Source organism: Podarcis cretensis (assembly GCF_951804945.1).
Source record: "Podarcis cretensis genome assembly, chromosome: 12".
Taxonomy (NCBI): Eukaryota; Metazoa; Chordata; class Lepidosauria; order Squamata; family Lacertidae; genus Podarcis; species Podarcis cretensis.
In genome coordinates, this window is record NC_137181.1 from 16,593,639 (window position 1) to 16,618,397 (window position 24,759).

Here is a 24,759-nt window from a genome sequence, read left to right on the forward strand (position 1 = left end):
CAGTCCAACATCTGGAAGCACCACATGGGCTCTCTCTGGAATAAATCCCCAAAGCACAAATAGAAAACTCCTTACTTGGTGATGACGTTGCAAAAAAGCGGGACGTAAGGCCGGAGCTCCTCTGGAAGAGTGTTCAGACTGGAAACCACTCTGAAATACACCATGCCGTTTGTGGGCTGAGCACAGTACTGGACCGGGACATCCTCAGCTACAGACAAACAAGAAGAACTCATCAATATATGGTGTCAGAATTGGAGAGTGGAGGGAGCAGTGTTTCAGAAACAAGCCCGGCCTCCTTCGGAAATATAGAGCACCGTACAATTCAAGCCCAAACCCTTCTCTTGCCTCGTATAAAAGCTTAAGACCCACAGACCCATTCCAAGCTGCCCCACCTCCCAAGTTCGATCCCTTACATCTCTAGGTAAGAGTTGGGAGAAACTCCTTTCTGAAACCCCAAAGACCCCAAGAGTCAGTGTTGAAAATACTGGACTAGATAGACTTGTGGCCTGACTCAGGAGGAGACAGTTTCCTCAGAAAACATGGGAAATGGAATGGAGCACCCAGAAAAATGGACTGGCTGGCTGCAACCCTGAACAGGAGCACTCACTGTGCAATGTTACGTAGGCTCCTTTAAGACACCTGCTAAAACCTCCCTGTCCTACCCCAGTCTATCTGGATGCAAAAATCAGTTATGTATAAAGGTAAAGGTAAAGGTAAAGGTACCCCTGCCCGTACGGGCCAGTCTTGACAGACTCTGGGGTTGTGCGCCCATCTCACTTAAGAGGCCAGGGGCCAGCGCTGTCCGGAGACACTTCCGGGTCATGTGGCTAGCGTGACATCGCTGCTCTGGCGAGCCAGAGCCGCACACGGAAACGCCGTTTACCTTCCCGCTAGTAAGCGGTCCCTATTTATCTACTTGCACCCGGGGGTGCTTTCGAACTGCTAGGTTGGCAGGCGCTGGGACCGAGCAGCGGGAGCGCACCCCGCCGCAGGGATTCGAACCGCCGACCTTTCGATCGGCAAGCCCTAGGCGCTGAGGCTTTAACCCACAGCGCCACCTGCGTCCCCAGTTATGTATACATGACTTTAAATTGCAGTACAGTGGTACCTTGGGTTAAGAACTTAATTTGTTCTGGAAGTCCGTTCTTAACCTGAAACTGTTCTTAACCTGAGGTACCACTTTAGCTAATGGGTTCTCATCCTGAAGCAAAGTTCTTAACCCAAGGTACTATTTCCGGGTTAGCGGAGTCTGTAACCTGAAGCGTCTGTAACCTGAGGTACCACTGTAATTTTATCTGTACATTATTGATAACTATTTTACTGTCTAGAGACTTTGTGATTAGGCTATTTATAAATTTTACTGTATCCAGCAAGCATTATGTTGCAGAGCCCTCTCATACGAAACTGAAACCTGCCTGCATTTCCACCTGGGAAGGAACCCAGAGTGGCGTCAACAGACTGAGAAAGAGCTGCTCTTCCAACACAGGGCTAACTACGTTCACTGGCTCTACATTTTCTGTTTTGTAACAGAACGTCAGCATTGAGTGACTCCGTCTTACCTGTAAGTGACGTCTCCAGCTCAGTAAACGCAATCCTAGGCTCAATATCCGAGACCTTCAGAGCCGGGAGGCAAGATGTGTCTTGAGGCTTGCTTTGCAGATCAAGCAGTTCCAACCCTAGAAGGAAAAGTGGAACATCGGTCAGCAGTTCTGACAAAAACTATCCAACAGGGATTCAGGTTCAGCGGCAACAGGAAGGATTTGACAACTTTCTCCTGGGAATTTAATGAATTTGCTTCCCATACAGCTCCTGGTGGTTTTCAAAGTTAAGTCCCCTGCTGACAAATTTTGGAGAGGCAGTGGAATACAAAGGGATACAAATCTCCCCTCACTTATTTATTTCTTTTAAAACTTTTATACTGCCCTTCATTGAGGGCCACAGGGTGGTTCACAATATAAAAACACAAAAATAAACGTCGGTTTTCAAAGCGCGCGTTGGCCTCTGTCAGGGAACTGACATCGGAGTCAGGGGTGGAGGCAAGGCTCTCGAGCGATGCAGGAGAGGAGGAGAGGGGCCCAGCAGGGAGAGAGGAAGCCCATCGGCTGGGGAAGGAACTCAGCGCAACACAAGTAGGGGAGGGGGGCAGATGGGGGGATTCGGAGAGGGGTCTCCAAGACTCTTCACCCGAAACAAGTGGGGAGAGCACGGGCACACCTCTGCCCATTCCTTCCCTGCGCAGAAGATTTCCACGCAGGGAGAGTAGGAGGAGACTTGGCGTCAAACAACTTCTATGCTGGAAGAGGTTCAAGAAACGCCCACTGACGGATTCTGCGAGCGACTGAACGGCCACGGAGTGAAGGGCTGTCAGCCGAGGCAAGGTTAACCAGGCAATCTAGCCAGCAGCGACGGTAACTTACGCACAAGCAACCCCTTATAACCATTACAGCCTCAAATGGGAAACCGCAACGAATGCGGTTTAAATTTCTGTTATCTTTTAATACAGAAAGGGGGGAAAGGGGAACAAGAAGGGTGCAGAGATCAACCACCAACTCAAGCTGCAGCTTATTCACATCCTCTGTCTGTCTGTCCATCCCTCTATCCACATAAACGTAAGAGAGTCAAAGCAGGCAGAAAAACGCCCCACCTTTTTCATATGTCAGCTTCTTCTCTTCTTCAGAAAGGGCCTCAAGTTTTTCTCTCAGCTTTGCCGCTTCCATCGAGGTTTGCTTCTCATAGAAAGCCCCGTCTGGACTCATCGACAGCGTCAGCCTATGGGGATTACCCTAGTTGCCCAGGACCAAGGCGAAGAAAACAGAAAATGGAGTGTCCATCAGTGCAAAGAACAGTCTGCTATTTTAAGATCTATCCTGGCCATCATGGGAGAGGGGTGTTCTTTAGCCTGGGGCGCTTGGCTGACCGCTGTCAAGAGACAGGGTGCTGGATGTGATGGACCTTTGCAAGTCCAGAGTCGTTGTCCCCTTCCCTGTAACTGGGTCCTTACCTTAAAGTACTGCTTCATCTTTTTCTGAAGAAACTGGGGGTCCTCCTTAAGGCACTGCCTGAACCGAGCCACTTTTTCGGCGATCTTTAGAAGGTCAACGGGGTCTCCTTCATGGTTCCAACAGGAGGCAATATACTTGAGGGATGAGAAGAGGCGAGGAATTAGAAGCCAGCCGTGGAAGGCAGGAGGACTGCTGCACAGAGCAACCCTTGAAGAAGCGGCCATTTTGCCATCTACACCTGCAGATGCCTCTGCTTGTGGAGCCCAACTTACAGGCCAGGCAAACACCCGAAAGGTAGGCCACAGACCAGGCTCTGCATGAGGAGAATGAGCCATAGTACAGTCACAGGACTTGAATGCACTGGTCCGTTCGCCAGTATCCCCAGTTAAAAGAACTTGAGTGTTTTGGAAGACCAAGACCTCTGTCATTTGGAGCAGGAACATAGCCTGACGTGGCAAAAGAAGGTTTGTCCATCTACGCTAGTTCTGTCTACTCTAAGCAGCAGTGGCTCTGCAGAGGCAGGGAAAGGTTTTTCCCACCACCAGCTGCAGAATGGTTTAACTGGAGATGCCATAGGTTGAATCTGGGACCTTTTGCATGCAAAGCATGTTCTCTCTACCCTGTTTCCATTTGACCTGCCCTCCAAAAAGGTCCTGAGCTCAAGTCCAAGTATGTAAGATATCACTATCTTGCAGCTATCCAAACTTTATTCTGAAGTGGTAGAGCTCCCTAAGAGAGGCTGTTCCAGAACAAAAAGACAAAAAAACACAATTTCATACACATATGTAACATATGGGGGGGGGAATGCATAACCATGGTGGATAAAAATCAATGATTTTCTTTTTAAAAAATGGATTATTTTTATTTAAATCGATTTTTAAAAATTTAAATCAGATTTTTAAAATGTAAATCAGATTTTCAAAATAAATGCTTTTGTAGGAAAAATATTTCTAAAGATAGTTTTCTGTTTAAGTTACATTATAGTCCAAAGGCTATTCCTCAAGAAATAAGGATTTGTTTTAAGTTTTTCATGTGTGCTAAAATTCAGTCTAAGTTTTTTTTTTAAAAAAAAAAAATTAACCACATCAGTTAACAAACATGGATAGATATGCTATAATGTTATTGCTTTAGTTAAATAAGTTTTTAAAATTGTTATTAAGGAAATGATTATTTTTCTCCTTCCAGTAAAGTACAGCAAAAAAGTTGTCCAAATATACACAATAATTCCATAATTATCTGTCTATGTATTTCTAATAGTATAACCAAATCAGTAATTTTTGATATAACTGTAAAAACTACTCTGAAAAATTATTATTCCAAAAATGAAGCTTTCCTCTGGTTGTAAATATTAAGATTATACCAGCAAGAATGAGTCTTTCTGTAAGAAAAATGATTTAAATCAAGTCTTACTGACTCGTGATTTAAATTGTGGTTTAAATCGTGATTTAAATCAATTTGATTTAAATCAAATCCACTCTGCACATAACCAAAGAAATACTAATGCCAATGAGTGCAGCAGGGGAAATCTGACAAAAAGATGATTTAGTTTAAAAATCAATGGCAAGATGGAACTCTTGACATGATTATCCTGAATATGGAAGGTTAACTTTAAAAGCTAACTGGACTTGAAACTGGCGAAATGCTGTCATTTCTACCTTGTGATCAACCCATTTCCTACCCCATTACACAGGAATAATGACCAATGTATTAACAGGGTATTGTTAAGAAATGCTGTTAACTCGAGAGGAGAAAAGCCATGGACCCATCACTGGGGAAACAGCACTTACTGAAGTCAAAGCAAGTCCAAAGCTAGTTGACTGATGCTTCATCTGGATTTCAATCTTGTGAAGCAGTGCTTCAATCCTTTCTTCCTCAAACCCATTCCTTGGGAGAAAACAAACAAGCAAGCGGACAGTTAATATTGCTCTAAAAGCACACACGGAAGGGAGACTTCTACTCCCATGGAAACATTAAAAAACAGGCAAAAAGAAAGACTCACACACTCAGTAACTCACATACACCCCAGCCACTACAAAACAAAACAAAACAACCCCACACAGCTTTTACTTACTCAATAACTTCATCGACAGTCCTGGAAATAATTTGTTTCACAGTCTCAATGTTCTCTTCGGCGATCCCTTGAAGGCCAACGCTGAAATAAGCCTCTCTTGTGGAGCCGTTAAACCTGCAGAACACAAGAAAACGAAGGAAAAAAGGTCTTGGCTGCTCACAGCAGGGGTGGGAAGACATGTTGCAATTCAAGGGCCACATCCTTTCAATTGTAGCCTCCTTGGGGCCACAAGACAGTTATGGGTGGAGCCTGAGAAAGTGGGTGGGGCAATAAAGGTGACCTTAACTTTGTAGAGAAGGCGACGTACTAGCTGTGCACTACATAGGTTTGTGCAAAGAGAGAGACACACTTATTCTCCCCATCCAGGCAAGGAAGAGGCATCTCAGTGGAGGCATGTGTCCCAGCCGGGCAAAAGCACCCAAAGAAGGTGAATAGCAGGACTACCAAGGGGTGTGGGCTTGCAGAGTCCCAAGGACCACACAGAAAGGCTTGGAAGATCCACATTTTGTCCCTAGGGACTGAGATTGCCCACTTCTGGCTTTCGGCCTTCGCTCTTGGGCAGCTGAGTCTTGAAAGAGTTGTGCCCCAGGAAAGGAAGGGCAAGTGGGAAAGAAGTGGCACGCTGTATTAAATGTGGTCCAGTGGCAGAAGAACAGCAGAGCCCAGACAGGGGGCATAAAGGCAAACAGCAAGGGTAGAAACACAGGCAAACAGCCCATTCACCAGAAGGAAGCTATAACACAGAGCTACGAAGAGTAGTTCTAAAATTTCAGGAAGCCAGAATGCTTTTAGTGCATTTAGCACTAGTTAGAAGTGGGAAGTTCAGACATTCCACAAACTGAGATCCAGTCAACCAGGAATCCTGAGAAGGCATGGGTCTGATCCGAGTTCCCAGGAGATTTTATCCATGAAATCACAGTACAGGTAATTTGCAACTTACACACATTTAACTTGTGCACATTCAGCTTTATGCACTTGGCAAAACTGTTTTAAAAAGTTAAAAAGGTGGGTGGGCATCTGGGAAAGACTTTGGCAACCCCATCCGCCACTGAACCCAAAGTTTTGACTATATGTGATTCTGGCATTGCATGCTCTCCCTCCCAGAGGTAAAGGTAAAGGGACCCCTGACCATTAGGTCCAGTCGTGGCCGACTCTGGGGTTGTGGTGCTCATCTCGCTTTACTGGCCGAGGGAGCCGGCGTACAGCTTCCGGGTCATGTGGCCAGCATAACTAAGCCACTTCTGGCGAACCAGAGCAGCGCACGGAAACACTGTTTACCTTCCCGCCAGAGCGGTACCTATTTATCTACTTGCAATTGGACGTGCTTTAGAACTGCTAGGTTGGCAGGAGCAGGGACCGAGCAACGGGAGCTCACCCTGTCATTGGGATCTGAACCGCCGACTGTCTGATCGGCAAGTCCTAGGCTCTGTGGTTTAACCCACAGCACCACCCACGTCCCTTCTCCCTCCCAGAACATAACCCCAAATCGAGAATTGCCTGCAGTTGGTGTGTTTTCACTTACTTGTTGGTCTTGGCCTGAACTCTTTTCTCCCCCTCAAAGTCAAATCAGGGAACAGCAGTGTGAAATATTTCATTTGTCTCAGCCTTGTGTGACTGGCCCAAAGTCACTCTGTAAACTTTTGTGGCATGAGAGGGGATTTTGAACCCGAGTCTTCTGGATCCTAGTCTGACACTCTGATCATAACATCACATTGCCTTGTTGCAACCTTACTTTATGCCACTTAGAAGTCACTGTGTTAAGCAGCATATAAAATGGATGGGTGGATGGGGGCGGGGGAGTGAAATAAAGAGCAAAGTGTGCTTTGCCCCTATTTTAAATGCCCAACCTAATTTAATTAAAAAACAACAAATTGAACTAAAGTTGTGGGGTGAAGTCCTACACTGATGCACGCAGCTAACACACTTACCCAACATCTGGCGAAAAATCTGAACCCAGACCAGCCTCGATTAAAGCTTTATAAAAGGGGGAATTGGGGCCACCAACCAACAGCGAAGACAACAAGTTCAGCGTGAAGGATTCGAAATTATCTGTAATGCTAAAAAGAGAAAAAGTTTACAATAGTACCGTGGGATTCAGCATATAAATGACAATGGCGGCAGTTAAGACCAAACCAAAACCTGAATCCAGGTGCAGAGTTACACAAGGCTAGTCAAGTTATTCTGGCAAACAATGCAGAAAATGGGAGAGAGTCTTCTGTGACATTTTTATAGGTTCCGGAAACATTCTTAGTAGCTGTGGATTATAGACAGGAACCTCTATAGATTACATGCTGCTCTCCACATTTGTTGTCATAAATATACGAAATCAATAAAGAAAATGGCCAAATAATTTGTCCTTTTATGACTCCAGAAATCAGGTAGCTGAGGAGCCACTTCAATCTACCCCAGCAGAAGGCCGACTGACCTACCTGATCAGGCTGTGGTAAGTTTTATAACAAAGTAACACATGTGAATCACTTTCAACCTTCTAAAATGATAATTTCTAAGGATTCTACTGGTAATTCCACAGTGTCCAGTGCTGAGTTAGCTGTGGATTCACTGAGCATTATGAGGGTGGGAAAGTGGCAATGGTGCCACAAGCCTATAGCTTTTGTTTTCTGTTTTTGCCCAAAGTTGTTTGCAAAAAAAGCCAAAATCACCAAAATCTATACTACTGGCATGGACAATTTCTGCCCAGACACTACTTAAAGGGGCTGAATACCAGCTATGTCCATAAAATTCCAGACATATGGCAACTCTGTTCTGCCATATTCTGCAAATGTGTAATCCCAGCTCATCATATAACTGCAGGGATGTAACCTTCATGGCTTTTAATTGTCAGAGGACTGAAAACATGGCAAAGGACAGCAGCGCCCCCTGGTGACAGCTCCACATCACTACTCAACCATGAAGCCTAGTGACTTTCTATCAGTCATATACTGCCTGCCACTGAGTCTTAACTACCTGGTAGGATTGTTGCTGGGAGACAATGGACACTGTCCCAAGCTTTTGGGAGATGGGCATATCTTGATAATGTGTCAGGAAACTGCCATCGGAAGAACAGGTGGTGGAAGGGCTCCAGGAGGATAGAAGAGACTCAGCAGCAGAAGAGGGAACCAGTAGGGGGGGAGCAGGAGCTTCCAGGGACAGGAAGTCGGAGGGGAGGCTCTGGGATACTTCCAGTGAGAACAGTGAGGAGGTATCAAGGCCCCCTTTAGCGACCCCCACCCCTCGCCGGAAGCTGTCACGCAGGAAATCTAGGAGATGCGTTTCCGTCAAGCAGCTTTTATGCTGGAAACGTTTCCGCAAGCGCCCACTGTCGGATTCTACCAGCGACTGACGGAGCCATGTCCAAGGGCTCCGCTCAAGGCAGAGCTTTGCTACGTTAAGCAAACTCCGAGGGACTAACCCTTTTACGCACAAGTAGCTCATTGTCCCATCACATAATGTAATCAAGATATGCAAGTTAGCCCTCTGAAAAAAACAATGACCATTGCACCCCTTTCTCAGCTAAGCCTTGCTGAAAAGGAAGTATGGGGGGTGGGGAGCTAGGATCCCAAGGGGAGAGGCTAAGCATCACCAAACTAGTCATTTTATGCTTTTGGTGGCTGGGGTCAATATGCACTAAGCACAACTGGAGAAGGCAGAGATGATGGGAGCCCAATGCAATGCATTTCAGGGTTCCTTGTTCAGCAGATAACGGCCAGCTGTTTGAAACTCATCCATTTCCCATTCCACATACTCTGATAGGAGGTAGCTGACGCTGACCATCGTCTGCTTCTTGGAGTCTGCAGCAAGCGAATCAGTCCCGCAGGTCACATGGTGTTCCCTCTGCAAAAGAGAAACCGATGATTTGAGAAGGCAGGGGAATGCAGCCCTCTCTCTCTCTGCCTCCAGTATATGGAAGCGCCAGAGTTAAGCCCACTGGCAAGAGACACATGAGAGTGGGATGCTGTAGCTGAGCATGTGCAACCTTACACTGAATCAGACCATCAACCCGTTGGACATAAGATATACCAGTATATTCAGTATACCTGAAGGAGTGTCTCCACCCCCATCGTTCTGAGGTCCAACTCCGAAGGCCTTCTGGCGGTTCCCTCACTGCGAGAAGCAAAGTTACAGGGAACCAGGCACAGGGACTTCTTGGTAGTGGTGCCCGCCCTGTGGAACGCCCTCCCATCAGATGTCAAGGAAATAAAACAACTATCTTTTAGAAGAAATCTGAAGGCAGCCCTGTATCGGGAGGTTTTTAACGTTTGGTGCTTTATCGTGTTTTTAGTATTCTGTTGGGAGCTGCCCAGAGTGGCTGGGGAAACCCAGCCAGATGGGCAGGGTAATAAATTATTATTATCTAGTCCAGCATCCTGTTCTTACATTGGTCAACCAGGTTCCTGTGGGAAACCCAAGGAGCAGAAAAGCACCCTCCCCTCCTGTGGTTTCCAGGTATTCAGAAACTGTACAAGCAGAGAATCACCCAGCACAGTCGAGGCTCAGCTAGCTGTGGATCCCCAAAGCCTCAGGTAAGGGTCTTTTTCCAGCCCTGCTTCCCCAAGATCTATTCACTGAAGATAGGAGCCTTTCAGAGCATTTGCACTGCATGCAGAAGGTCGGAGGTTCAGTCAACCAAACAGGCATCTTCAGGCCTGAAGCTCTGAAGAGTTGCTGCCAAACAGTGTGGACAATTCTGAGCTACGTGGACCAATGGAGTGACTCAGTGTAAGGCAGAGCTGCCCATGAACCCAGCCTCTTCCACCCGAGTTAAAAGAGGCAGCTAAAAAAATAGAGACAGGGCCTTCTCTGCAGTGGGGCCCATACTGGGCAACTCCCTCCCCTATGCATACCTGCCTGGTGCCTTAATTAACCTTAATTAAACAAGGCCCTTGATCTAGTTCAGAACCAAGGCTGCACAACCCAAGATATTATCTCTTTTTCTTGTGTGTTGTTATTATGCTATTGTATTTTTTTAAAAAAATTAAGCCTCATTCCTATGCATTTGTGGGAAATATGGCATGTAAACAAACTGAACTACGACTAAACGTTTCCTAGAATTTTTTCCACATTCAAAATGTACCAGAAAAGCCACATCGTTACGGTGGGAAGAGATGAAAAAGCCAGGCAGATTTCCATCTTTCCTCAATCAGGAACTATTCACAAGATACGTAACTAGAAGCCACACTTGACTTGATTGTGGCTGTTATGATCATCCCTGCTAAACAATTAGGCTGGAAAGCGTTCTGTGGGAAATGACCAAGGACAAAATGGCCTCCGTGTGGGTCTCAAGAGTCACCTATGGAAATCCAAAGTAGAAATATTACTGTCAATGGCATACTCACAGGCTTATCCCAGAGCTGTTGTGTTGGGACAGCAGTGTTCGGCTCAATTTTCTGGAATTTACTCAGGGCATCCTCATGGATCTGTTCCAAGTGTTGTTCCAGTGGGAAGTTACCGTAAGTGAAGAACCTGGAATTTTATTTTTTTATTGTATACTACTATTAACAGGCAAAATAAGCTTGCATATTCAAAAGCCTGGATCCCAAAACTCCCATTTGCACATATAGATGCCACAAGATTTATGTTCCATGTTTTAGACCATGGTCAAGCCCAAAGGCCCATCTCTGACTCACAGAGGCTGGAGGACCATCTGCCACATAAGATCCAGCTGAGATTCCTGCCTTGCAGGAGGTTGGACTAGATGATCCTTGGGGTCCGTTCCAACTTTATAATTCAATGATGCTATTATTCTGCAGATCTTTCACTTTTGTTTATACTTTTCCAATGCTAATGATACACATCATTAATCCTAAAATGACAATTCATGGAGCAGTATACCTCAGCATCGCTCCTAAACAAAAAGCAATTATTTCTACATTTAATCTTAGTCGAAAGGCTGCAAAGCTACTGAAAACCAGTGAATTTTGCATTCTTGGAAAAGTCTAGAAAGCCATAGAAAAAATGGGCTAGAAAGTGAAGAGAGCTCCCTCACTAGAGGCACAGAGATAGGAAGTTGGGGCATGTGGTTGGGCAGAAACATGTACCTTATTTTAAAAAAATGGCTCCTTGCTTTCTCCGGCCACAATGAAGCACTCGTAGAAAGTGATAAACTGAGTGTCTCATCAGAAGAAGGAAGGCTTTGGCCTAGTCAGCCTTAGCCGGCATCCAACATGGCAGAACAACTTTGCGGAGCCCCACCTGGGGCAACCTCGGGCCCTTAAAATTCCCTGGGTCATTTGCACAGGAAATGAAACACACACACCACACACCCAGCTAGGATTGACTTATTTCCTGGCTCCCCCAACTGAGAGCTGAAGCTGCAATAGCTGTGTTGGGCACACCTGGGATTATTACAAAGCACCCCTTTCCCTTCAGACGCACGCTTCTCACCTTGCATTACTAGGGTGGTAATGTGTCGCATGGAATTGCTTCAGCTGTTCCCAGGAAAGATCGGGGATCTTCAGCGGGTCGCCACCGGACACAACTGCATACGTGTGGTCAGGGAGAATCTTGTTCTGAAGGTGCTGGGAGAATACTCTCTCGTTGTCTGTCTTAAAAGAAATCGTTTAAGTAAGAGTAAATAAGCTTCAGCAAAACTCACCTGCAACGACCACTGTGAATTCAGGGAGCACGTCAGGTAATACCCACAGTTTTCCTGGAGAACCCAATAATCCCCAGAAAACGGAAAACAGTGGAAGGAATCACCAAACTGTAGAGTTGAATGGGTTCCTGAGGGTCATCTAGTCCAACCCCGTTCTTAACCAAGACTCAGGGTGGAGTTAAGAGTGCATGTGGCCCTCAGCAAGTTTCCCAGGAGGGACAGCGGCCCTCAGGCTAAAGAAGCTTCCCCATTTCAGCATTAAATTGTGGAAAAATATATGGATTGATAGGAAAGGACTGAATTATGCTGTGAACGCACTGAAACATTGTGATGAGTGAGTGTCACTGGCTTATTATGTTTTGTTGTGAAGAAGCATCATACTGGTACATGCTGCCTGATCATTCCTGCGTTACTCCTCTGACATGAGAAAGAATTGATCTTACCTGAAGTGCAGATTTAGGAGTGGCTCCAGCATCCCATGATGCAAATGGCTGCCCCCTACAAGCATGGATGACCATCCAGACTTAAATAATGGTTTGTTGACAGCTTACAAATCCTGGCTTGTTAGGGATTCAGGATCCCGTATTTGGGCCTCACAGGAAGCCGAGCTAAACCATGGATTCTTGGTTTGTTTCCCCAGCTCATGTCAGGGAGAAGCGATGCCAGATTGATGGAGCTGTGTGCACTAATCTAGTGCTTGTTTCACAATAAACCACAGTTAGCTAGAAACACTGGTTTCCTACAAATACAGCCAATAGCTCAATTGGACATGATGTTGATGATTATGTTTTTATTATTTATACCCCACCCATCTGTCTGGGTTTCCCCAGCCACTCTGGGCAGCTTACAGCACATTAGAAATTGTAAAATGTACAATATATATTTAAAATGTGCTGTATATATAAAAATATACAGGGCTCATCCAGACTTCTGCATGTGCTGTGCCTAGAAAGCACATGTCCTGGCTGTTTTCCGCTTGACCCACGCTTTCTACGCATGGGTCCAAGGAGATTTTCCCTTGCCCTGCTCCTTTCCAATGGAAAAACAGCTCTTTAGTGATATATTAGAACAAATGGCAATCTAGGGGAAAACCCAAATTCCTGTTAGCTCTGACTGAGCACTAAAGAGCAGTTTTTTTCCAGGAGGGTGATGGAAGCAGCAGAGCAAAGGGAGGAGTGGATAAGTCAATATGTATGCATGGTTAGGAAAGCTTAACTATGAATGTCCGCTGCTGGGAATCAGAAGTAGAGAGTGTGCTCTTGCACTCAGGTCCAGTGTGTGGGCTTCCATAGACATCAGGTTGGCCACGACAGTATAAGATGCTGGACTTAGATAGGCCTTTGGCCTGATCCAGCAGGACTCTTCTTACGTTCTTAAATTAAAATGATTTTGAAAAAGGAACTTACAAATGCTCCCTTCATCTCATTGAAGACAACTCCTTTGAAGACTAGCGGTGTCTGAGGGTCTGCTGGATCCTCATGTTCTAATCTCCAGCCTTCCTGCCTGTGCAAGATGAAGACACGCAACACAGAGGGGTCAACACTCCTTCGGGCAGCACCACCACGTGTGTGTATATGTGCCCAAAATGTGAAAGTCTTACCAGAAGTCAAGGTGTCTCAAACAAGGGAAAAACACAGCGTCCAGGTATACAGACAGAAGGTTCTGGAAATCTTTGGGATTTTGGGTGGAAAATGGGTAGAGAGTATAGTCGCTAGCTGTGGGGAAAGACAACAAAATAAATATTAAGAATTTAATGAAGGTGTTCCAGGGACAATGCGATTCCATGGGTCTACCTTTCGAGGAGGGAGGCCTGTCCTCTGAAGCCCCTTCCTAGCAAGGATTGCTGCTGCAAACCCCCTCCTCTGTTGCAATTCTGAGAAGGCTGTGTGTTCTAGGGCGAGGTTTTAGATCCATTGGATCCATGCTCCCAGGATAGACAGGAGATGGTGGGGCTATTGCTAACCTTGCGCTCTAATAGTCTTGCTCATCTCGTTTATGAACAGAGATCCTCTCAGATATTATAGTTAACAGATCAGGGGGTGTTTTTTGGTAACTCACTCCCCAAGACCACGATTCCATGTCTATCTATGTCCAAAGCTGCCTTACACAGAGTTGCAGCCGTCCTCCATTTACCCCACTACCATCTGCAACGACTGGGAGGGGCTCTTCACGATCCCCAGCTCTGCCCCCAGAGACTCTTAACTGCAGATGCCAAAGGGTTAAACCCAGAAGCTTCTGCTTGGAAATGATATATTTTGCTCCGCCCTTGAACCAAACAGGGCGGGCACATTATCAAGGGCAGCAATCGTCCCCAGATCTGAGCCAGGCGTTAAGCGGACCGTTTTGCAGAAGCTTCCCAGCACTGTGCTCTCGTCTCCTTTTTTCCAACTCAGTTTTCTTTCTGTCAGTAAACAGACAAGAAGCATGCATTGATGGGGATCTTGGGGGCAGGGGCTACCTTGCCGACATCCCAAATGGGCTGTGCATCAAAATGGGGCTGCAGTTTGCATTTTTCCAAGGTCTCAATGCAACATGCAGAACTCAAACTGCTGCTTAAGGAAAGCGCTGGGTCTCTCAGTAAGTCGCATAAGGCTCCTTCCACATATCTGAACCAGTTCTACAGCAGCTGACATGCAGTTGAGGCCTGCAATAAAATGTTGCTGCATTTCCTCCTGCCTAAAGGGAGTTTAATGTTCCAGGAACATTCCAAGCAAGGCACTTCATTCTTACCCCTCCCTACCATGTTATTTTCCAACTGCAACTATATATTCAATATCTGAAGAGCATGCTCAGTCCTGATTGGTGGCTTTTTTACCCTCTTAGTTTTCTTTTATTTTTGTTCTTGTGCAATGACACACACTGCCCCAACCATGCATTTACCTCCCCTCTCATTTCTCAGCAGCCTTGGTTTGGCTACAGTCCTGCCGGCACTCTCCACTCCAGTTTGGAATTGGAAGGGGCGACAGGCATCATAGATTTCATCATATGAGTAAGTTGCCATTTGCACGGGAAAAACGCAAGAGGCTGCTTGTTCCCATTTGCTCACCTGTAAAGGCATTCATGAACGTGGAGAGTGACCTGTTTAGCATTTTGAAGAAAGGATCACGGACAGGATACTTCTGCGAACCACAAAGCACAGTGTGTTCGAGGATATGGGGGACACCTGTACTGTCCATTGGAGTGGTACGGAATTGAACGCTGTAAGGTGGTGATCAGGAAAAAGTTGGAGAGGTTAAAATATGGAAGTAAAACATCACCGTACACATAAAAATAATTTGTTATTCCTATAATGCTGGACCCCAGATTTCCCCTCCTTTTAGTGGGAGCTGCATTCTCAGTGGCACCTTAAGAAGAAAGCAGTAGAAACTCAAGAATTCTTATACTGACCTCTGACCTTCCACACAAATTGATGGCAGAGGGCCCTCTGATGCACCTAGGAGGGTCTCCGAACATACCTGCAAGCTCTAAACGGCACTCCCATAAATTCACGATTCTATCCCCATCCCTAGCGAGACTTGTCAAACCCTGATCCCAACGCACCTACCTGAAGAGATTGTTGGAATCCTCTCTTGCCACATGCAAATACTTGGCTCCCGTCTGATCATGGCTCAGGTTGACAGTAGTTAAGAATAACTCGGGTACAGCTGTCACCTACGGTGGGCAAGCACACACACATACACACACATTTATTTCAGTTAATACAAATGGCCACAATCGTTTTTATTATTTTTAAGCTATTTGACTCACACTAACAACGATCTCAGAAGCTGAACAATGCGCAAATAAATAAAGGCAAAGGTAAAGTTTCAGGGCCTCTCCAGTGAGCACAAGCTATTCTACCAAGTTGCCTGGACACAATTCTTACAGAATGCAGGCAGGCAGTTAAGCACCAAGCAAAAAAAGAAGAAAAGGTAAAAGGGGTTAGACATTCAATAAGAGGCGTATGAAATAACGAACGGTGTGTAGAATGTGGATAAAGGTAAAGGTAAAGTGACTCCTGACCATTAGGTCCAGTCATGACCGACTCTGGGGTTGCGGCGCTCATCTCGCTTTATTGGCCGAGGGAGCCGGCGTACAGCTTCCGGGTCAAGTGGCCAGCACGACTAAGCCACTTCTGGCGAACCAGAGCAGCACACGGAAATGCCATTTACCTTCCCGCCAGAGCGGTACCTATTTATCTACTTGCACTTTGACGTCCTTTCGAACTGCTAGGTTGGCAGGAGCAGGGACCTGAGCAACAGGAGCTTACCCCGTCGTGGGGATTTGAACCGCCAACCTTCTGATCAGCAAGTCCTAGGCTCTGTGGTATAACCCACAGCACCACCCGCATCCCGTAGAACGTGGATACAGATAATTTATTCTCCCTCTCATAACATTAGAGCCTGGAGTCACAGAATCAAAAACATCTAGGGACCATGAGGGTCTCTGCAATGCAGGAAGCTCTCATCCAACATAGTGCTCGAACCCAGAACCTCGAGATTAAGAGTCTCATGCTCTACTGAGGGACGGAGCTATCCCTCCTATACCCAACGCCAATAATTCTCAAGAGCAGGCACCCTGAAATCAATGGACTTAAGCAACCTCTCCATTGCTTTCAGCGGGTCCTACTCTGAGCAGCACCAGCATTGGGTCATCGCCCAAAGCAGCCATATGGTAGGAATTTCGGGACAGACAAGAGGATGTGCTTCTGCCACACAGTGAACAGCTTGAACTACGCAATTTGCTCCCGCAAAATGCAGTCATGGCCACCAGCTTTAAAGGGAGATTACATGGGAAATATATGGAGGATGAGGCAATCCAGGGTTATATATCACCCTGCCTAGCAGAGGCAGGATGCCTCTGAACCCCCGTTGCTGGGGAACCTTGAGCAGGAGAATGCAACTGTTCTCATGCTATATTTGTGGGCTTACTAGGGGCACCTGGCTGGCCACTGTGAGAACAGAAGGCTGGACTAGATGGGTCTTCTAGATAAGGGCTCTCCTTATGCTTTTAGCCGTTTATAAACTGATTGGCTGTGCCCCCAGAATCAGCTGCAAAATGTTCCTCTGCCGAGAAGCTGATGCGGAAAGGCCTTCCTGAGTTTTCAAGCTTTTTTTTTAACCGTCAGATCAGACCAAATGCTTTCTTGGGAGACCCCAGCTTTCTTGGGAGAAGAGAGCCACAGCCCCGAGCGACCAGAAAGACCAGACTTGTACCTGGTTTACTGTGAATCCATGGATGCGATCTCCAGTTTTGTACTGCAGTGCCCTTTCATTGGCAGAAGTACTCTTCCATCTCCAAAGTCTCTGATTAAATGGCCTGAAACTATATACACAAAAAGAGAGAGGAAGAGGAGAAAGCAAACAATGAGACCTCCTATAAAAAAAATAATTGGGGTGGGGAACCTTGGGCTCAGGAGCCAATGCATCAAGTTAAGCAAATGTGTGAGCATAGGGCAGGTGGCGCCCATTTATTCAGTTATATAATTAATACAGCTTAGACTAATTAGGGCACAGGAAAATGGAAGGGGGGAGTGCTAGGAGCCAAATCCTGCAATAAGTAGCTAAATTCCAAGGATGTGAAATCTATAAGAAGGTTGGTGTTTAGGGCCACACTAGTACGGTACCTTGGTAAACAACACTTTTAAAACTCCCAATTTTGGAGGAGTAAAAAGGAAGCTCCACTTTGCAAACACTTCCACACAGCACAGCTCTAGCTAGTGGGAGAGTCAACTTAGTTTTAAGAAGGGGAGGCCTAACCTTCTTTAAAAACACCACTTGGCAGGAATGGAGAGTGTTGATTCAGGACTTAAGAGTCAGAGTTGGAAGGGGCTTTTCTAGAAAACATGGAGGTCCTCTACTCCAATGTAGGCTCTGCAGTGTGAAATACAACCACAAAATCCCTTGCCCAACCTCTGCTCAAAGTATCTGCAGGAAGGGAGAGCCCACTATCTCCCAAGACAGCCTCTTCCATTGCTGAACAGCCCCTTACCGCACATTTCTCCTATAAAGTTTAACTGAAATCTGCTTCCCTCGCACCTTCAGCCCATTTGTTCTAGGTCCTGGACTTTGAAAGCACCAGCAAACAGGTGAGATACAAGCGCAAATCCTTAACTATATCAATCTTAGCTCAGCCCAAGTGTTATAAGGCAAAGCATTCACAAATCAAACTATGCAATCCAAGCTACAGCATAAAACCATTAAAAGAGTCCTGCTGGATCACACCAAATCTTAGGATAGGGAAACCTGTGGTCTTCCGGTTCTTGGGACTACAACTCCCACCATCCTTGACTGACTGTTTTGCTGGCTGGAGCTGATGGGAGTTGGGGGTTCACAAACATCTAGACAGCCACCCTTGATCCAGGTGCAATGTCCTGTTTCCCAAAGTGGAAAGTCCGAGGCCTCCATCCAGGAGGACAACACAGGCAACAGGCCTTGCAGCACTGTGGATTCCCAGCATTTGGTGTTTAGAGATAAACTAGCATGGTGGCCAGAGTCAGAAAGTTGGGCTTCTCACCCCTACGTAAGACCACTGCTCCCAATACTTCACAAAACCCAGCCGCCAAGAATTCCAGGGAGAAATGGGGGATGTTTCACCAGTGGCTTCCAGCCAACCCCCCACCCACAATTCCTCTTTTCTTTTATCAGTCCCCAACCAGCAGAGGAGGTAGGTGTGGCAGCGGGAGAGCCAGTTAAAACAGCCTCCTTCAGAAAAAGCATGTCAGAAAGCAAGCTTTCGTCCATCACATTTTCCAGAAAGGTTGCAGGTGGCCAAATACCTGAGCTACTAAAAACAACAAGTGCTGGAGTCAAAGACAACCATAAAAAAGGGGGAAAAAACCCTTTCCCCCAGATGCAGAAAGTGGAAGGCACTCTGCACATGTTCAGAGCCTCCCTTTACATCTCACTCTCCAGTAAGAAACTCAAATAATAGAAAACGGGGGTTCTGGGCGTCGGTTCCCCAGGGGTTCCTCCTAACACCCCGGCTCGGAATACGGGACTTCATAAACGTGGGAGAAAGCTGAGGAGAAGAAAGGGAGCCTCTGAGCACATGCAGAGTGTTTATTCGCCCCGCCCGGGGAAGCCCCCACCCCACGAGTCGACCAGCGGCGGATGCTGCTCACCGGCCGGGACTCGTCCGCGCCAGCCGCCGCCCCGCCGCGCAGAACCGGCCCCACATGGCGCAGCGCGATCTCCCCGGCGGCCACCGCGGAAGAGAACGGAAGAGGCGGCCGCGCTGCCCCGGACGACCTCGCGGAGCGCATGCGCGGGACCTTTTCTCGGCGGGGGCGCGGCGGGTACCAGACGGACGCTAGCTCCGCCCCTGGGGCGGGGACTCTCCGGCGAGGGAAGGCTTCAGAGCTCCGCCCCTTTCCCTAGCGAGGCTGTTTCCCCGCCCACTCCTCGCATCGCTCTTCTTCCCCGGGAAGCTTTGCGACGGGGCTGCCTGGCGCAGCCGGGCGATTCAGTCCCCGCTGCGCTTGCTGGGAGCTGCTCTATCTGCCCTCCCGTTAAAGGGAACTGGGAGTTGTAGTTCAGGGTGCTGGGAACTGTACTTTTCGGGGGGGGGGGGCAAACGTACAGCTACTAAGATTCATTGACGCTAGGTGGGTGCAGTGCCAAATTTACGTACAGTGGTACCTCGGGTTAAGAACTTAATTCGTTCCGGAGGTCCGTTCTTAACCTGAAACTGTTCTTAACCTGAAGCACCACTTTAGGTAATGGGGCCTCCTGCTGCCACCGCGCCGCTGGAGCACGATTTCTGTTCTTATCCTGAAATACTATTTCTGGGTTAGCAGAGTCTGTAACCTGAAGCATATGTATGGTACGCATATGAGGTATGGTATGCATATGAGGTACCACTGTATAAGCTAAACAAGCTATGGGGGATGCGGGTGGTGCTGTGGGTTAAACCACAGAACCTAGGGCTTGCCGATCAGAAGGTCGGCGGTTCGAACCCCCGCGACGGGGTGAGCTCCCATTGCTTGGTCCCTGCTCCTGCCAACCTAGCAGTTCAAAAGTACTTCAAAGTGCAAGTAGATGAATAGGTACCGCTCTGGCAGGAAGGTAAACAGCGTTTCCGTGCGCTGCTCTGGTTCGCCAGAAGCGGCTTAGTCATGCTGGCCACATGACCCGGAAGCTGTACACCGGCTCCCTCGGCCAATAAAGCGAGATGAGCGCCGCAACCCCAGAGTCGGTCATGGCTGGACCTAATGGTCAGGGGTCCCTTTACCTTTAAGCAAGTTATAGCTTAGGGCCTCACTCTTTTGCCCCCCCCCCCAGGAAAAAAACCCCTGGATGTTCATTTTTAAAATATAAGATAAAAAACAAATAAAATAAAGCTTACATACAGCAATAGTTTGTGTTATGTGCAAATGGCTCTGGATACCTATTAGGTCCATAAATTACCATATAGCATATATTCAACACAAAAAACAGCAACAATTTGTTGTTGACAAAGGGCAGCTGGACATATAAAGGGCCCCATGACCTTCAGTAGCTTAGGGCCTCATCAAACCTAAATCTGGCCCTGGTTTCTAGGTTCTTAGGATTGCAGCCTTATAGAATCATAGAATCATAAGACTTGGAAGGGATCCTAAGGGTCATCTAGTCCAACCCCCTGCAGTGCAGGGATCTCAGCTAAAAGCATTCCTGACAGATGGCCATTTGGTCTCTGCTTAAAAACCTCCAAGGAAGGAGAGTCTCTCATGGCAGTCAATTTTTTTTTTAGTTATTATTAATTTATTTAACATAATTATTACAAAATATAAGCAAATTATTGCAAATACATACATATATATTTCAGATAAGTAAAAGGTAAAGGTAAAGGTACCCCTGCCCGTACGGGCCAGTCTTGACAGACTCTGGGGTTGTGCGCCCATCTCACTTAAGAGGCCAGGGGCCAGCGCTGTCCGGAGACACTTCCGGGTCACGTGGCCAGCGTGACATTGCTGCTCTGGCGAGCCAGAGCTGCACACGGAAACACCGTTTACCTTCCCGCTGGTAAGCAGTCCCTATTTATCTACTTGCACCCGGAGGTGCTTAGGAACTGCTAGGTTGGCAGGCGCTGGGACCGAGCAGCGGGAGCGCACCCCGCCGCAGGGATTCAAACTGCCGACCTTTTGATCGGCAAGCCCTAGGCGCTGAGGCTTTAACCCACAGCGCCACCTGTGTCCCAGATAAGTACACATATATAAAAAGAACAAAAGAGAAAAATGGAAGAAAAGAAAAAGAGAAAATAAAGATAAAAAGAAGTCTATTCCACTGCTGAACTGCTCTTGCTGCCAGAAAGTTTTTCCTGAATGTTTAGTAAGAATCACCTTTCTTGCAACATGAAGAATATATCTTTTTAATAATGTTATAAAGGCCAGTGTAGATCCAGCCCAGGTGAGGTTCAGCAAAATGTATCCTGATTTGCAAAGAAGCTGAATCATCTGAGGCGATGCTCCGGTTGCCCAAGTTTATTTTAATTAGATTGCAAAGTGTGTCCTTTGATGCAACAAATGGAAAGCTTATTGCAAAATAAAATAAAATAAAAATAAGATTGGTTGCCAACCACAGAACGGATTCCTCCAAACAACAAAGGCTGGCGTAACTGAAAGCAGGAAGGCCTTGATGCTTCTGCTCTTAAGTGGGCAGCTGGTAGGTCGGCGTAGGTCATTCTTCCTCTAAATCATCTCCCAAGTAGGAAATATGCCCCCTGAAACCTCAAGACTGACAAAGAGCTTGTCAGCATAATAATAACTTGGGAAAAATATAACCCCAACCACAGTCAATGGATTGAAGCTCTGAATGAACACGCCCAGAATGCATGAATATTCTTGTTTCATCTTCACCGCGATAACCAAATGAAGGGAATGATATCACGTACTCCGGTGCAGAATGAAGTTCATTATGTTCTGCAACATGTCTTTCCTACCTTCCACTGAAGCAGAGGATTCTCTTTCATCTCCGCTCCTAATGAAGACCTGCTACCTCTCGCTGCTTAATTATTAAAGGCACAGACTACTGAGGAGATATTCTGTCAGATTCTTGGCTGGATTGGTAAATGGGGAGGGGGGGGAATTCTAATTATTATTTCTGATCCATCTGGAAGTGAAGCTGGAGGAGTAGACGGGAAGGGGCAAGGCTCAAGGATCTCTTCTCTGCATTATATATATATATGCAAAAAACGCAGTGCTACTGCCTGACTGCGCAGCCCTATACACGGGGAAGTGATGTAGCTCTGTGGGAGAACATCTGGGTTGCAGGCAGAAGGGCCCAGGTTCAATCCTTGATGTCTCCAGGTAGGGATGGGAGAGATTCTCCTCTGTCTACTCAGAGGTAAGGCCACATCCGCACCATATATTTAAAGTGCACTCACTCCCACTTGGAGATTCAAGTCCTCTCTCTGGCACCTGGAGGGTGCCAGGCAAAGCTAAACTTCTTAGGTGACCCCAAGCTCAGCATGAGTCAATAGTGTGATGCTGTAGCAGCAGCAGCAGCAACAAAAAATCTAGTGCTATTCTAGGCTGTAGCAATAGCAGTATAATGTCCAGATCAAGGGAAGTAACAGTACCACTCTATTCTGCCTTGGTTGGACCACATCTGGAGTACCGCGTCCAGTTCTGGGCACCAAAATTTAAGGAGGATATAGACAAGCTGGGACATGTGCAGAGGAGGGCAACCAAAATGGTCAAGAGTTTGGAAACCAAGCCTAATGAGAAAGGTTGAAGAAGCTGTGTATGTTTAACTTGGAAAAGAGGACACTGAGAGGAGATACACGGTGTGACCAGAACGTTCAGTGAAGGGTCACAGAAATCAGACTGCAAGAAATATTGAAACATACATGCCTTCAAAGTAGGCCACTTCTGATACAATGCACCGTTGACAACATTTGTAGAACTGTTGGAAACTTCTGGAGAATTCCTCTTTTCGTACTGCTTTCAGTTCCCTCGTCACAGCAGCTTGGAGGTGTGAAATGTTGGGAAATCTGCGCCCTTTCAGTGCAGATTTCAGTTTTGGAAAAAGAAAGAAATCCGGGGGGCCAGATCAGGAGAATATGGAGGGTGGGACAACTCAGTAACCTCAGTAACGATTTCACATGGAATATGCAATTCTTCCACCACCATTCGGACGGACAAATGCCAATCCTGCAATAACTCACAAACTCTGTTGACACTTGCCGCCATTTTGCTCATCAACTGTCTGCCAGACTGAGGGCCATCTTCGATGGTTTGCCTCCCTTCATGGAAACACTTAAATCACTCATACACTGTCTTTTGAGTTACTGCTTCATCTCCGTACACAACTGTGAGCATTTTATGGGTTTTCGATGCCGATTGTATGTGCAAATATTTCTCGCTGTCCAATTCCTGTGACCATTCACCGAACTTTCTGGCCACACCTTGTATCTTCAAATATCTCAAGGGCAATGGAGGGTGGAACAACCTTGTTTTCTCCTGCTCCGGAGGCTAGGACCTAAAAAACCAATGGATTCAAGTTCCAAGAAAAAAAGTTTCCAACCAAACATCAAGAAGAACTTTCTGACAGTAAGAGCTATTCAGCAGTGGAACAGACTCCTATGAGAGGTTGTGAACTCTCGTGGAGGCATTTAAACACAGGCTGAATGGCCACCTATCATGTATGAGCGAACTGAGATTCCTGCCTTCCAGGGATTTGGACTAGATTACCTTGGGGTCCCTTCCAATTCTGCAATTCTGTGATTCTATGATAGGTCAGCCCTGAAGGTCAGGCAACCCTGGTCTTTATTGTTGTACTTTCTCAGGACTGAAAAAAAGAGTCACGAAACAGATGTGCCTCTGCAGCATTTTTGACATTAGATCTCCTTTAATCATTTTCTACTTTAGTTAAGTGTCACTAATGAGGTCATGTTTGCATGTTGTCCTTTGATCTATGGTTTTCCCCATCCATTAACTTTATTCATTCCAACACTCATATCTTCAACCCCCCCCCCCAACCATCCCTTTTTCTTCTTGCAGGAAGATCTTTACTGTATATAGCTAACTAAAGTTCTTATCTAAGGCATTGTTCTTCCTTTAACTCCTGGTGAGATACACTGCCATTGATCCCTGGATGCTGAGAGCAGGAGAATGAAGGCAAAAGATCACTCGGACAAAGTTGAATCAACCCCTTATTTTTCATCAATATCTCTGATAATTGGTATATACAGTTTGGGGGTAGTAGCTACAGCAGAATACAGTACTGCAATCTTGCAGGCTTTTTTGTATATAATTCTCTTCTAACCAAGTCATTTCTTTATTTTTTGGTATTAACTGGTAAGGACAGGGTGTGGGAGAAAGCAGAGAGCAATCAATATATGTTTTTTTTTAAATTCAATTTCTTGTTTTCCAGTGTCTATGCTATCAGTAGGAGGGGGGAAAACCCACAAAAGTTTTCTGAAGCCATCTAACCAACCTTCACAAGGTTGGTGTGGGTTTTACAAAACAGCTGGTTGTATCTGAAAAATATGTGTGTGAATGTGTGTGTGTGTGTGTGTGTGTGTACACACACACACACACACACACACAGTGGTACCTCGGGTTAAGTACTTAATTCGTTCCGGAGGTCCGTTCTTAATCTGAAACTGTTCTTAACCCGAAGCACCACTTTAGCTCATGGGGCCTCCTGCTGCTGCCATGGGAGGCTGGGGCAGGGTGGTTCACATTGTATATAGATTGTCAGCGCATGAGAGTCAACTCCTGGGGGGGTCAGAGGTCTTCGCCCCCACCATAGAATATTTGAGGCCCTGCCCCAAGTTGATAGACATTGCCATTCCAATGGTGTGTGCGCGCCGTGTCATATGATCGATTATGTAGGGCCTGGCTTACCTGCTCCCCCCATATTTTATTCAAGTTGGCACCACTTTGTCTGTGTTACGCTCAGTGTGTTAATAGCTTTTAAGTAAAGGTAATTTTGATTCCCTCCTCCCCAAATCCTTAGCATCAGCACAGATGGAAATTAGGTGTTTGCCTTTTGGCTCTTAGTTGATACATCTCATCAATATGAAGAACATGGAGATATTTCTATTTTGCTACCAGATTTAAGGGCCAAATCATTTGCATAGGGGGCAGGGGTAAGCTATGGTTGAATCTAATGGGAGTTTTTATTCCTGTG

At 46.4% G+C, this 24,759-nt stretch overlaps 1 protein-coding gene across 1 annotated transcript in view; it reads right to left on the minus strand.

The window, feature by feature from the left end:
* PITRM1 (pitrilysin metallopeptidase 1) overlaps positions 1–18,912 on the minus strand; it is a 32,813-nt gene extending 13,901 nt beyond the window's left edge. Inside the window, exons 1-16 of the mRNA XM_079996434.1 lie at positions 18,768–18,912; positions 16,861–16,969; positions 15,210–15,316; positions 14,712–14,863; positions 13,266–13,380; positions 13,072–13,168; positions 11,455–11,615; positions 10,407–10,533; positions 8,816–8,904; positions 7,002–7,130; positions 5,074–5,187; positions 4,790–4,886; positions 3,002–3,136; positions 2,645–2,783; positions 1,560–1,676; positions 76–208 (exon numbers count right to left, since the gene is read on the minus strand). Coding sequence (XP_079852560.1) covers positions 76–208; positions 1,560–1,676; positions 2,645–2,783; positions 3,002–3,136; positions 4,790–4,886; positions 5,074–5,187; positions 7,002–7,130; positions 8,816–8,904; positions 10,407–10,533; positions 11,455–11,615; positions 13,072–13,168; positions 13,266–13,380; positions 14,712–14,863; positions 15,210–15,316; positions 16,861–16,969; positions 18,768–18,823 — 1,877 coding nt within the window. The 5' untranslated portion in view covers positions 18,824–18,912. The remainder of the gene's footprint in view (positions 1–75; positions 209–1,559; positions 1,677–2,644; positions 2,784–3,001; positions 3,137–4,789; positions 4,887–5,073; positions 5,188–7,001; positions 7,131–8,815; positions 8,905–10,406; positions 10,534–11,454; positions 11,616–13,071; positions 13,169–13,265; positions 13,381–14,711; positions 14,864–15,209; positions 15,317–16,860; positions 16,970–18,767) is intronic.
* Positions 18,913–24,759: the final 5,847 nt, after the last annotated feature.